Raw genomic sequence first — 13,776 nt, 5'->3', positions numbered from 1 at the left:
GAACAAAAACTGCAGACTGGATTATTGAAAATGAACATTCATTCTCTGCCAGCAGGAGGCGCTTTTGGAACGTCAGAAATATAGCGGTTTCCCCGGTAACGGCTTTAGCTCCGCTCATAAAAGCGACTTTATAAGATAAAATGAAAATGCCATCAAAAGTTTTCTGAAGGCAGTCAGTTCCCTTCAGAGATTCATTCATATAAAAACTTGAATTAGTGAGAATGAGAAAAGTGTGAAAAAATATATTGACGAGAAAAGTGCCCTGATGAGTTACCAGCGTGTGCCTGGGCTCAACCCATTGCCTAAACTCTCCAAAAGGCTAATTCTAAACATTAAAATACATTGAAACATTTAGAATACATTTAATTACAACTTCAGATGCATGATATTTTCATTTGCTACAAGCAGGTAAAAAATGACCGTGAATTTAACGGTAAAAGACTGTAAAAATGCTACAGTAAAAACCTGTTAAATGGTTAACGGTAAATTCCCCTACTATATACGGTGAAAAACTGTATTGGACATTACATGTATTGGACATCAATTTTACGGTAGTATACCGTTTTTGGAAGTGAAAAAGACTGTATAATTTACAGTGAATAACAATGACATTCCCAGAATTCCCTGCGTTACATTACAAATTTGATGTTTTTTTGTCACTGTGCACCTTCTATATATGTTATTATTTATAAGCTGCTTGTGATGGGCTTTGGTTCATCATGTGACTTTCTCATCACCACCTGCATTTGGTGGTTATCAGTGTATTACAAAGGTACAAAACAGATTTCAGTACTTCAATAAGGTTGGTATATTAACATTATATCAGTTAATGCAATTACGGTATTTAACTGTAAATTTAAGTTAAAACTGTAAAACCTAAAACGTTGCTACCGTACTTTTTACAGTAAAATTCCGGCAACCACAGCTGCCGGTTTTTTACCGTAAATTTTGCAGAATTTTTTTTACAGTGTACACAAGAAGCACGACTGTTGTCGTGGTAATAAACACTGTAAACAGCAACCATTCGCGTGTCCGCGCTTAATGTGCATCTCGTATATGAAAAGCATTTTAGGGGGCCCTTGGCTTTTGGGGGCCCAAGACGGTCGCCGACCTTTGACTAATGGGTAAGTCCGCCCCTACCCCGAAGCCTATTGTTTTGATTTAGGCAATGACAATTGACTGACACCCAAATTAAAATGACACATTCACATAGCCTAATCTTACCATAGAATTATTACGATGATGAGTTATGAATGACACGAGTTAGACTGATGCTGTAATAGCCTAATGATAAACAGGAACTTTTTGTAAAGATACGCAATAATTACCTCTCTAACATCAGACTTTTGTCTTTTCGGGGAATAGATTAATTAGCTTATTGCATAACCAGATCATAAGCAAAAATATGTAGGCTACCTTAATTAAATTAAAAAAAAAAACTTTGAACCATTCAAAACCTAAAGAAACATCAAGCCAATCAATTATCTAGATTTTTCTAGAGAATTTCCGTAAGAAAACATGTTTAAATTACAAGCCCAATGTCAAGTCAAATGCAGTTTTGTATATTGTATAAAGTTGAATAAAAGCATATTGTTGGCTGCATTTCCTCCTAAAATTATAGTTCGTTTGCGCCAATTAAACATAAATGTATCACCATCATCTTGAAATAGTCAAGAAAAATCTTCTTTATACAATACTCTTCCTTAACTATATATAAACTATTAAGACATTTTGGACTTAGCGGAATTTCTACTCGACGGTTCACTTCACTCGCCATTTAGAATCAACCGAACAAACTCTTCTGTCTCTTGAAAGTTTAATAGATAATCTATCTACATCCAGTTACAAACGTCAGAAGGCCAAGCAATTATAATGACTCTATGACAATTGCTTGTCAGATGACCATGCAAAACCATGACCATTTTCCCTCGGTGAGATAGTAGGCTATATAATATGTCTGGGCTGTCTTTGAAAGCTATTTTCAGCACAAACCCGAACTAATGTTCAAGGCAGAAACAACCGAGACGAGTGTATAAATAAAGATATGTTAGTGACCGCAGCGAATGTTTCTTCAAAGGTGGGTAAACACTTGGAGTCTCCACTGGTATGATACACGAAACAATTACATTGGTCTAATGCCTAAAAAGTGGATGACACTGACTCGAACCATGCACTTTCCGTTCCGTGTTTATGAACAAGAAGCCCATGCCAGAAGATACATGTCCAAGACCGTATCAAAACACTGTCGTAGCCCCTCAAGTAAGCCCCAAGCAATGGATCTTTTCGATTATTTTATTAGTTAATGTAAATACTCCTCTGCATGCTCGTCGCAGAATCACATATTTTCTTTTGCGTTCATCCGTCACGTTTTAGGAATATCTTCTCATCATGGCCCCCCACAGTTGGAAACATATAGAATGATGGCATTGGCTTTACGCTAAAGAACACAGAGTAGAGGAGATTATTGAAATCATTGCCACATTCAGTGTTCTCTTAATTTCTGGTCCTGAAATTCTTTGAGCGTGCTTCTTAAAACGAGATTAACGTACAAAGTCATTACTATCAGAGGGTCAGATGCTTTCTAATGAGCTCATGGCAGCTGAGATGTGTGTAATGAGTCAAAATAAACTTCTGACTTCCACCTCTCGGACCGGACAGTCTTTAAGATGAAGCGTATCAAACTCAAATGTTTTGTTAAATAATAATAATAATTATAATAATGATTATTATTAATAATAACTTTAAAGCGCTGTTTTTTCTGTTGACCACACAAGCGACATTTTTATAATACATGTATAATAATATTTAATAAGAATAATAATTTTATACATGCAGATGTTTTGTTTTTCCAAGTATGATAGGATGATGCAATGCTTTTGCGACGAATATGACCATTTTTGAGCTGTGAGCTGCACTTGTGATTCTCGCGCACTTTTCCGAATGAAAAAAAAGTTCGAGCTGTGATCTGAAATTAACACAAATGATGGTTGGGGTGTGTCATAGAGAAATATAACCCTTCATTTGTATGAAAGATATTCCAGATCGTTTAATCTATAAAACATTCAACGCAGACATAGAACCATATAGCCTAGAAAAAAAAAGTAGATTATTGTATTTATTAATGATGCGTGCTGGTCAGATGCGTCACGTAGAGTGTTGAAATCTTTTGACTTAAACTGACGAGCTGTCACATTTGTATAATCCTATAGAGATGGTTCACCCAAAAATGAAATTCTGTCATCATTTACTCATCGTCATGTCATTCCAAACCTGCATGACTTTATTTCTTATGTGGGGAACAAAAGAAGATATTTTGAGGAATGTCTCAGTGTTTTGTTTGTCCATAAACATAAATGTCAATGGTACCAAAACTGTTTGGTTACCAACATTCTTTAAAATATCTTCTTTTGTGTTCCGCAGAAGAAAAAAAGTCAAGTTTGGAACGACATGAAGGTGAGTACATGATGACAATTTTCTTTTTTGGGGTAAACGATCCATTTAAATCTTTAAAAGAAAGACACAGAACGTCATAGAAATAAATATTATTATTCTGACCGGTCTGTGCAGCCCAAGCTCAAAGTAAACTGCATGGCTGTGTACTCTCATCCGAGACACCCGTCTTCATCAGCTCCATTCCAGCATAACCGGCGATAATTAAGCAATAGCTACGATGCAGAACAAATTCACCATATTATAATGTCTAATAACTAATAACAAACAAAGAAATTACAAACAAGAACCGATGGCAGAAATTATGCATTTGCATAATTATACATCGGCTTCCTAACATGAAATCGTATTATAGTAGCCTATTATATAGAAATGATAAATAAACGAATAATGTAAAAATTATTCAAATTGGTTAATAGCGTTTCTAATTTGGGTCTAATTAGGTATCCTATGCAAATATTCCATTAAATCTCCCATTCTAAAACAACAGCATAAAATAATAAAGGTAGGCTATATATCCTTTTTTAATTACTCTATTCCTACGTGATTCCATACAAATTCTTTTAACATATAGCATTACATTTTTTCTATATGCTGTCATTGCTGCTATCGCGGAATACTACATTTATATATTTTGTATACGACTATATATTTTGTTTTTATATTTCATTCGTGGACAAGAAGTTCATGGTGTCTTGGAAAGCCACTGTAGAGTCTAATATCATGTGGGTCTCCCACGCAAAGGCTGAACGTGTGGCAGAAGCAGGCTGCCTTTCACATCAGTCTTCACACCTCATTAACGCACCCCTTTCTCTGTCTCTCGGTGGTCAGTTAGTGCGCTATAGATTTATGCTCTCTTTCTGCAAGGATAGCAATAGACGCACGAAAACATTAAATGCAGCGAGTAAACTAAACCTACATTAAAATGCTTTGAGATATCCCAACAGTTCTATATCGGTTGGAACTAGAACTGTTCAAACTAGAACTGTTGGAACTAGAACTGTTCAACTATATCTGGAGAATAGTCATCGTATTTTTTCCTTCAATATATGCGTCTCCAGAGACACTTCACCGAAACACAGCATGCGATCAGGTTTAATCAACTGTCTTTCGTAGTTCTAGTCCGCGTTTGTTTTGTCCCCTCACCCGGCTGAAGCCACAAACAAGTCAAACCTATAATGTTTACTTTGGAGGGAGTTCTTCAGAAATTAAGAGTCTGATTTGAATAATGCAAATGTTTTGAATATCCCTCAGATCGATTAGAAACATAGTTATTTGGGAGATTTAAGGCATCTCAACTAATAGGAATCGTTTTAGTGAGTAGCGACACAGAGGAGATGGGCCTTAAAAACAAGCCCAGATGAAAACATACTGCTATGGTGCTTACATGTGACAGAGAACGTCAAACATGCGATAGGAGCATCGTAAATTAATTACTTTTTTGGACAATGCTAAAATGCACATAAAGCATAATTGAACACCAATTAATTTTTTATCCACGTGACGTTTCTGAAACGGATACAAAAATACTCTATAGCCTAAGCTTCGAGATTCGAACTAAGGGTAAAGCCCTCAGTGAGATTTCAGATGGAAATAGCCTACTCTGAACGGTAAGAGAAAACCAAACGCTGATATGGGAAAACATGACAGGGCTCAAGTCTCTTGAGTAAACAGGAAACAACAATACAAATAACGTGCCACTATCTTTGCCTTGGCTGCCATAGTGTTCAAAAAGGCCCGAGCGCAGCTAAACAATACCATTACACCTGACACCTTTAAAGGGTTTTCAAATCCTGTAGGCCTCAACATAAAACGCATTATATGCTAACAAATATATTTAATAACACATGTATACATGCCCACACCTATTAACATAAAAACATGATATAGCCTAATAATAGGCTACACGTTTTTTTTTTAAGATAAACGTTTCATATAGCCTATGTGTACCGACTAATTAGAAAACATGATAATTAAAACGGTAAAATAATTTATTGATTAAATATATACCTCTTTAACATTAGGTCGGTTTGTTATTGATGTTATTAATGATGGCTCACATTTATTGGTATCCTCAGCATCAAACATACACCGGACTAGTTTGTTTACCCTTTTCAACAAATAAGTCGTCGCCACTTTTACTTTACTTCACTTGGAATCATGATCATTTGAAAATAAAAGTTTAAAAGAATCTCATTTATGGCCTTGTCGAATTCTTAATATTTTCGCACGAGTGACTACATTGTGACAGAAACGTCAATGTCTTATGAAGAGTTCATACAAAATAACGGTTTTTTTATTGTATGTAAAGCATCAACACTTTATAGTTGAATTTAAAATAAAGCTAAATAAAAAACGTTAACATGAAAGGACTTTTGGGACTGTTCCATGGTCATCTATTTAACCCGTCTTTTTTTTTCTTTTTCAGACCGGAAACAGCACGCCTAAACGTTGGTTCTGGAACTATACGACAAAATTAAAATGCATTTGTAAAGATGTCGTTTTTAGTTATTATTACACGGACCACTTAATAAATTAACGCGTATTAAGTGCAATTTAAATGACATCAGGATAAATCACAGGGCCCCTGCTTAAAAAAAAAAAAAAGTAGGCTACTGACCCGCAAATTTCTCCCAGTTTTAGTCAACGAAATAATTAGAATTTATGCTTATGAAACAAAATTACAGTGCAATGTTTCAAACACTTACCATTCTTAGATCTGTCTAAAAAGAAAACCAACACTCGGGTAACCCTGTCCACTAGTTCAAAAGCAAAAGGGGAATCTTACGGCAGTGCAAACGCCTGCCATGTCAAACTGGTCAGCCAATAGAAAAAGAACTTGGAAGAAACGCGCGGTTTGATTGGCTGGCAGCACCTCGCTTTGGAGACGCGTGTAAAGGGCCGGCCCATCATTTTCTGCGATTGAAATGTAAGCCTGTGCTCCCTGCCATCAGGAAACAGAAGGCGAATTTTCCTCTCTTGCAACTAATCGGTATCGCATCCGTCTCGGACGCTTCTTTTTCATTCACATCGGCTTCATTGCAATAAAGACCAGCTAAACTGGACTCGGAACAGGTCAGAAAGGGACATCATAGTGAAGTTTCTTTTTTCATCGGGAGGCTAAACGCAATGGGTAAGATCCAAATTTCATGTTTTAACACACATGGGAACGGGCATGCATAAACACTTTTGGGGGGGAAATGGGTTAGACAATTTAGTAATGTATGGTGCAGGTCTCGATTCAAACGTTTAAATCGACTGATGCTTTGACGGTCATTTCGGGAAACAGAATGGTACTTTGCCGCGAATGAGCTTAATCGCGTCCAGAACTAGGCTACTCAATGTGCAATTTCGTTTATTATGACCTAACGTTGCGTGTTAAAGAACGTAATAATCTTGTGTTTTTTTCTGTTTAAATAGCCTAATTTGTAGAGTGACTTTTATGCAATAAACTAAAACATAAAACTGAACATCAACTGCAATCTTTGATTCAATGCAATTATAAACAGCAGATAAAGAGTAATCTTATACTGAAACATTTATGCACAAGTTTTTTTGTTTCAGACGCGGTACAGGGGCTGGTAAAAAAATCTGATGTTTTATGCAATCCTTTTTTCTTCATATATCTGCATCACTAGAGCCAGCCTTTGGGGAGGTGAACCAGCTAGGCGGTGTTTTTGTGAACGGAAGACCCCTACCCAATGCCATCCGGCTCAGGATAGTAGAGCTGGCCCAGTTTGGCATCAGGCCTTGCGACATCAGCAGGCAGCTCCGCGTCTCTCACGGCTGTGTGAGCAAGATTCTGGCTCGGTACAACGAAACCGGCTCAATACTTCCAGGCGCAATTGGCGGCAGTAAACCCAGGGTCACGACCCCAGCCGTGGTCAAGCACATTAGGACTTACAAGCAACGGGACCCCGGCATTTTCGCTTGGGAGATTCGAGACAGACTGCTTGCGGACGGTGTGTGTGATAAATTCAATCTGCCCTCTGTAAGCTCGATCAGTAGGATTCTCCGCAACAAGATCGGAAATCTGTCTCAACAGAACCAGTACGAGTCGAGCAAACAGGGCCCTCATCCTCAGCCTCAACCCACCCTATCTTACAACCACCTGTACTCGTATCCAACTCCGATCGCAGCCACTGGGACTAAAGTACCAACTCCGCCTGGCATGCCCACTCTTCCTGGACACATGGCAATGCATAGGATATGGCCTTCCTCTCATTCTGTTACAGATATTCTGGGCATTCGATCAATAACGGAGCAGCAAAGTAAGCATCCTCTCAGTTTTTGGTAAAAGAAAGTCCTTGTCCGTGTGAGTGCGTGTGGGGGCATGCGAAAAGACACTGTTCTCAGGCCTGTCAAAAGTGTGTTTTGTGTGTGTGTGTGACTGTGTGTGCAACAGAGAAAAAAATTAAAAGAGAAGTTCTGGTAGTGATGGAAGGGCCAAAACGTAAGAACATTAAGATATTCAAAGTCTATCATTTTTTATTTGACATAAATATTTTATTTATCATGTATCGGAAGGGCCTCAAGAGAAAATAAAAAAGGCAAAAAAAAAAAAAAAATTACAGCGAGGTGAGATGATACACACAGCGTGCTGGAATTCGTGCAGAAGCCCCACGTTTGCATTGAAACAGATGGTTTAAGGCTTTTTGTAATAATTAGGCCGCGGATGTGGAATATTTTGGACAACGAAGACTTCGGCGCAGCAGAGCAAAAAAAAAAAATATATATATATATATATATAATTTTAACTCCTCACAAAACCCTATTTAATTGTAGTTCTTTGCCTGTTTTAATGCATTTCCAAATTATTAGCAGATGTTTAGGGAAGCTTTTGAAAACTTAAAAGTATGATGTTGGCTACACTCGATAAGGTGTAGCGTGCAACCGTTTCACCTTAACGTTAATGAAGCAAACACCAAAAAACATCCACAAACACATACTTTCGAGGACGGTTTGACAGGAAGAATGTGTACCGCGAACTTTTGGACAGTTTGTTATCATTTAGAGTTCTCTCTCTCTCTCTCTCTCTCTCTCTCATGCACACATAGACACTTGATAGTTGTTCATGCTCAGACATCATCTGCATCTGTCTTCATGCTAAGCATGCATTTTAATTCAATTTGGTCGTTGTAACTGTAGACTTGTTTACCCTAATCGACCTTTTTAAAATAAAAGACCAACTAAATTGATCTCCTATACAACCGATTTGCACTAAGCTCCAACAAAATATGGCAACGTTGTGGTGAATTCCTGTTTATACGTTGTGAAACGATACAAAGACACACAGATTCCGTGAAGGCAGGGGGAAAAATCTACTTTGTGGCCCTCTCAGGTTACAACACTGGTGGGCTTGCTTTTCAAATTTCAAACTTTAGGAACCGTGTATAATATAATATCCATCATGCACAAAGGGGAAACGGTTAAAGTAAATCTAATTTGTCCTCCCAGGAAGACTCTGGGTAAATGTTCCGAGGGACTCCATGACAGTGTGCTTCATCTGATGAATTAACCACATAAATTCAAATTTTGATATCTCTTCTGCATCTTCGTTTGAACAGAAATATCGCATATATGCGACGTGTAAGGACATCATACATTTTATTTAATTTAAAAACATGCTATAGCCTACGTCATTATGATCATAACTTGCTTATAAAATACGCGTTTGAGCCTTTTTTGCGGTAAAGGCTGCACACGCTGTTTATAGCCTATATATATATACACACGACATATATACGTGAGACACCATTTTTTGTGTGTTTAGTGAGTATGGTGAGTTTGAGATGGTTGGCAGTGCAGCAGACTGTAGCTACTGAATAAGCTCTTCTTGTGGCAGTTCTACTCCCCACGCTTGTCCTGTCTGACTCCAGTCTTCCATGTCTCTGTTTTGCCTCCCAGTTTGTGACAGTCCGTCCTTTCCTAGCGCCAAACTAGAAGAATGGAGAGCTATTAACAGGAGTAATTTTTCACCAGCGAATTCTCCACTAGTCAATGGTGTGGATAAGCCTCACTTAGAACCTGAAGCAAAATACACACAGGTAAAGAAGCCTCCCATGTAAATAGTAAAACCAATCAAATCCAATCTGGAAGGAGCAGGGGGAAAAAAAGAAAAGAAAAAGAAAACCTGATTCAGCAAATTAATAGTAAAAATTCCATAACCCTTTTCTCTCAATTCCGTGTGTGTATGTGTGTGTGTGTAATAGAGTATGTATGCGAGTGTGTTTCTTTGGCGTGGGCGGGCATATGATGCCTTGTGCAGAGTGTGGGTCCCTGGGTTTCATTTTCTTAATAAGAAGTATTTACAAATTACATACAGTATCCCACGTTTTAATTGTAATAAAATGAACAACAATATTTAGCCTAATGGTGTCTGTTTTCGCACAGCTGTTAATGTGAATGACTACGAAGCTTTTTGTACAGTGTTTATGCGTGCAATACCCTCGAATCAAAATGTATTCATATTAGTCGATACTTTTTTTAAAGAGCGTGATACTGAGTGAAATACTATGACAAATAAATTTGTAATAAATGTTTTGATCTAATATTTTGCATAGTTTTTAAACATTTAACCAATATTCTTTCCTGATTAAGAAACTTGAATTACTTTAATTATGCTTTTTACTTGTCATAAACGTGTATTTTACTTCATAGTCAAAATATGTTTTTCTATGATTTAACGATTTTTTATTTTTTCAGAAGAAAATGATTTTGTCCAGATAAATTATGTATGATTTCTATGTAACATGCGCATATCCCAAATGAGCCGAAGATAAAATAGAACAACAATAAGGTTAAATATTTTTATGATTAATTATTATATAGTTCAGTTTCAGACTGTAAATATTTTGTGTACGCTTATCGAAGTCTTATCAGTTACTTATTATCTTTCATTAAGTCTTTAAACATTTGCTTTACATATATGTAAAATATAAAAATCAATAAATAATTATTAAAAGTGGTTATCTTTGTTTTTAATGCGCATTTACACTTGAAGCCACCGCTCCTTAGTCAATAAATATGCATAATATTATACTTTAATAAACACGTGTATTACAAATTATTTCTATTCGCCCAATCTTATATTCACCAGAAACTTTTGGATTGCTAAACCCCTTACCTGTTTTACATTAGAGCAATACTCGGATAGATATTACCATCATCATTTTCAGTATTGTTATTATTAATATGCTATTATGGAAACCCCTTTGGCTCGTGGCTGGTTGTTCTGCACACTGTTGTTACACACTTAAGCGCCGTACCGACATGTAAAAGACAATTGTTTTTATATTTGTCAAGAAACTCCTGCACCAATGTCTGGATGCTCATGCGCTTGAATGAGGGGAATGAGAGGGGAGAGTGTGAGCGGATAAAGCGCGTGCCATCCGGTGCAGACGCTCGAATTATTTATCCGCGCACTGCTGGGCAGAAACAAACAGATTGACTAATCGTTTGTTGTGGGTCTTAGAGATTTATGTGTCGTGGAATACGATGGAATAAATCTTTGTTACTGATGCTGAAACATTGTTTTGGCGTAAAGTACGCGCGTACTGATTGAAACCCAAAAAATAGAGTGTAGTTTGCTTAAGAAATGAAGATTGTCACCTTCGGATAGATGATGAATAGCACTAACTACCGAATGTTTGAGTCTGTCATCTTGGATAAATGATCAGATATCACGAGTCAGGCTGGATTACGCAATAAATGAGGACAGAAAATAGACAAATCACTGTGGCTTAAATAAGTTATTTGTATCTATCAGAAAGCCCTATAAGCTTGAAAAAAGGAAATAAGGAGATAATAAAAACCATGAAGATTCATTGAAAATGAATCGTCATTCACACGATTTTAATGAAAATAGATTATGTTATGCGTCTCTCATAACTGAACTGAATCCATACATTTCATTTAAATTTATTGTGCAGTGAATTAAGGTGTAGGCTGCTAATAAAATATTCAATTTACTGAGCATTATTAGTCGTATTTCGAAAACCTTTGTTTAATCCCAAATGCAAATATTATATTTAACTATCTTAACCTTAAAGCATAACGCGATATAAGTGTATGTCTGTTATTTGAATCCTCTAGACACAGCGTGATGACATGGTTCATTAACAAACACAATAGCCTAGATAGAAATATCATTTAGAGGATAAAAGATGACTAACATTAAGTTTACTTCATTTAATGTTATTGTCTATTATCTACGATGTCGAAAAACGATAATTGAAAAATTATGATCTGTTCATACCTAAAGTACAGCTAACGATTGAAATAAATAATTTAAAAATAAGTTGTCACTTCTTATTTTAGTCAACTCCTAAGTGAGACTGCACAAATATTTATTTGGAAATATATTACCATGCATATACATTAGGCCTATTCTACATCCATTGTAATAAACAACAAAGCACAAATTCTGGTGCAAAATATAACGTATAAGCACAAATACGTTTTTATCTAACATTTTGGAATCAATAGGGCCTATATATTTTTTTTTCTATTCGCGCAGTGGGTTAGTGCTGATGAATTCCGACGATTGGTTTTTGAGCTCGGTAAATCATAACTCTTTATTAACGATGTGTAAAGAGTACATCAGATCATTAGTAAAAATCATACTGAAAGAAGCTAACAAAACAATGTTCAAAACAAATGTTCATCTATATGCCTGTGTGTCACATACTTTACGCCGGTAGGCTGTATGGAGTGTCCGAAAAAAAAATTATATCCATGTGAATTCTTCATTAGAAGTGTAACATTTTTAAAGTTGATCTTTTTAATGTAAAGCTTGACCTTAAATGTCTGCTATAGCTTTAACTTCATTTTCGTTTTTGTTTTATTAGTTCGTGCATGACTTGAATCATACAATGAAAGATAGATCGTTGCAAAATGCAAATGGGTTGTTTTCTATGCTGTTTAAGTAATGAATTAAAAATGTAACGAATACCATATACATGTATGTACATGGGTGCACTATAGGGGTCAAGAGTGTCATAATGGGTAAATCATAGGAAAATCCTAACTCTGCAACAAAGGGGATTTCATCTGTGGAAAACATTTCCAGTAGTCAGAGACCACCCTGCCTTAGAATTTCTTCCTTTATGTTGAAAAGCCTTGGTAAATTCCTCTCATCCTGAACTGATATTGCCATTCTGCCAAAGGGTTTCAGACATTCCTGCTCTTGCATTTCCCTCCATATAGCTTTTCCATTTCCGTCAAATCTTTTAATATCTTGTCCCTTATCTCCATTCACAGACTCTCCAAGAAAATTCCCATTTCTGTTTTTAACATTCACCTGTCTCTATCTTATCCTCACTATCGTGATATCTTTATGTTCATCTCAATGGCCATGTGTGGTCTACGGCCAGAAGTCTTACGCTCCCTGCTCTCTGTTTTCAGACGCCGAATGGATTGCCCACAGTGAACAGTTCTGTCACAGCTCCCAGCATCCATCCTTACCACCCTCCCACCCAAGTGTCACCCTACATGGGGTACAGCGGCACCACGTCGGCCTATGTGACCGGCCCCACATGGCAGCCGCCCAGTGGCAGTGCTCTCTCTCCCCACAGCTGTGACATCACCACCCCGCTGGCCTTCAAGAGCTCGGCTGCCACGCGAGACTCCGTCCATTCGGTTGCCGCCTCGGCTCTGTGACTGTACTAGGAGCACAGGGGGGTCAAAGAGCAGAACGGAAAGACAACAACAGAGAACGAGAGAGATGGGGTAAAACACAACAACTTGGACTTTTTCATCCGGGCTCTCTCTAGATGGACCAATCTTATCGCTTTACAATATTTATAAAAGACTTGTCGGATGAGCCATCTGCCGTTCCTGTATGCCCACATTCTCTTGCTCCATATCAGCATCTCTCACTTGCACAGGACAAAAGAGCAAGAGTGAGGATATGCAAAGGCCGTCCTGTCCGATCTGATTTGAGCAGAGGATTTAGCAGTAAAGAACATCAGCAATGGTGTGCAGTGCACTTGGTCTGATAGTGGTGGGCATTCCTCATGAAATTGCGTCGTCACTAGCCTGAGTTAAATTTTGGTGCTTCTCTGTGAATATGTTGTTCTTGTATGTTTCCAAGAAAACGATTGAATAAGCAAATCTCATGTAAAACAAATTACCAGTTTGCATTTAAATGTTTTTTTCAGAGTGTTGAAAATGGCTAATGTTTAGATGTTCTGCTTTGTTTCTCTTTTTTTTAAATGTTTTTGATAAAAATCACATTCTCGTCTTTTTTGATACCAGTTTCACTTCACTAAAACTCTATGTCAGAGCTCTTGGGAAAAGTTATTACATTTATTTATTAGATTGTAA

At 37.1% G+C, this 13,776-nt stretch overlaps 1 protein-coding gene across 1 annotated transcript; it reads left to right on the top strand.

Annotated features, from left to right (window-relative positions):
- The first annotated feature begins 6,421 nt into the window (after positions 1 to 6,421).
- On the top strand, positions 6,422 to 13,428 carry LOC107741874 (paired box protein Pax-9-like). Its single transcript, XM_016554672.1, has 4 exons — positions 6,422 to 6,583; positions 7,089 to 7,721; positions 9,358 to 9,497; positions 12,856 to 13,428. Exons 1-4 carry the CDS (start codon positions 6,580 to 6,582, stop codon positions 13,108 to 13,110), a joined length of 1,032 nt encoding a protein of 343 aa, XP_016410158.1. The 5' UTR covers positions 6,422 to 6,579; the 3' UTR covers positions 13,111 to 13,428.
- The last annotated feature ends 348 nt before the right edge of the window (positions 13,429 to 13,776 follow it).

The sequence above is a fragment of the Sinocyclocheilus rhinocerous genome, unplaced genomic scaffold (assembly GCF_001515625.1).
Source record: "Sinocyclocheilus rhinocerous isolate Xijiao unplaced genomic scaffold, SAMN03320098_v1.1 scaffold1157, whole genome shotgun sequence".
NCBI lineage: Eukaryota > Metazoa > Chordata > Actinopteri > Cypriniformes > Cyprinidae > Sinocyclocheilus > Sinocyclocheilus rhinocerous.
Note: the sequence above shows the minus strand (reverse complement) of the source record. Positions and strands in the feature narration are given on the sequence as shown.

Excerpts from the sequence above, each read along its gene's own strand:
- LOC107741874 (XM_016554672.1), top strand. Across the intron at positions 7,722-9,357 it reads ATCAATAACGGAGCAGCAAA|TTTGTGACAGTCCGTCCTTT; the intron begins GTAAGCATCCTC and ends TTTGCCTCCCAG. Across the intron at positions 9,498-12,855 it reads CTGAAGCAAAATACACACAG|ACGCCGAATGGATTGCCCAC; the intron begins GTAAAGAAGCCT and ends CTCTGTTTTCAG.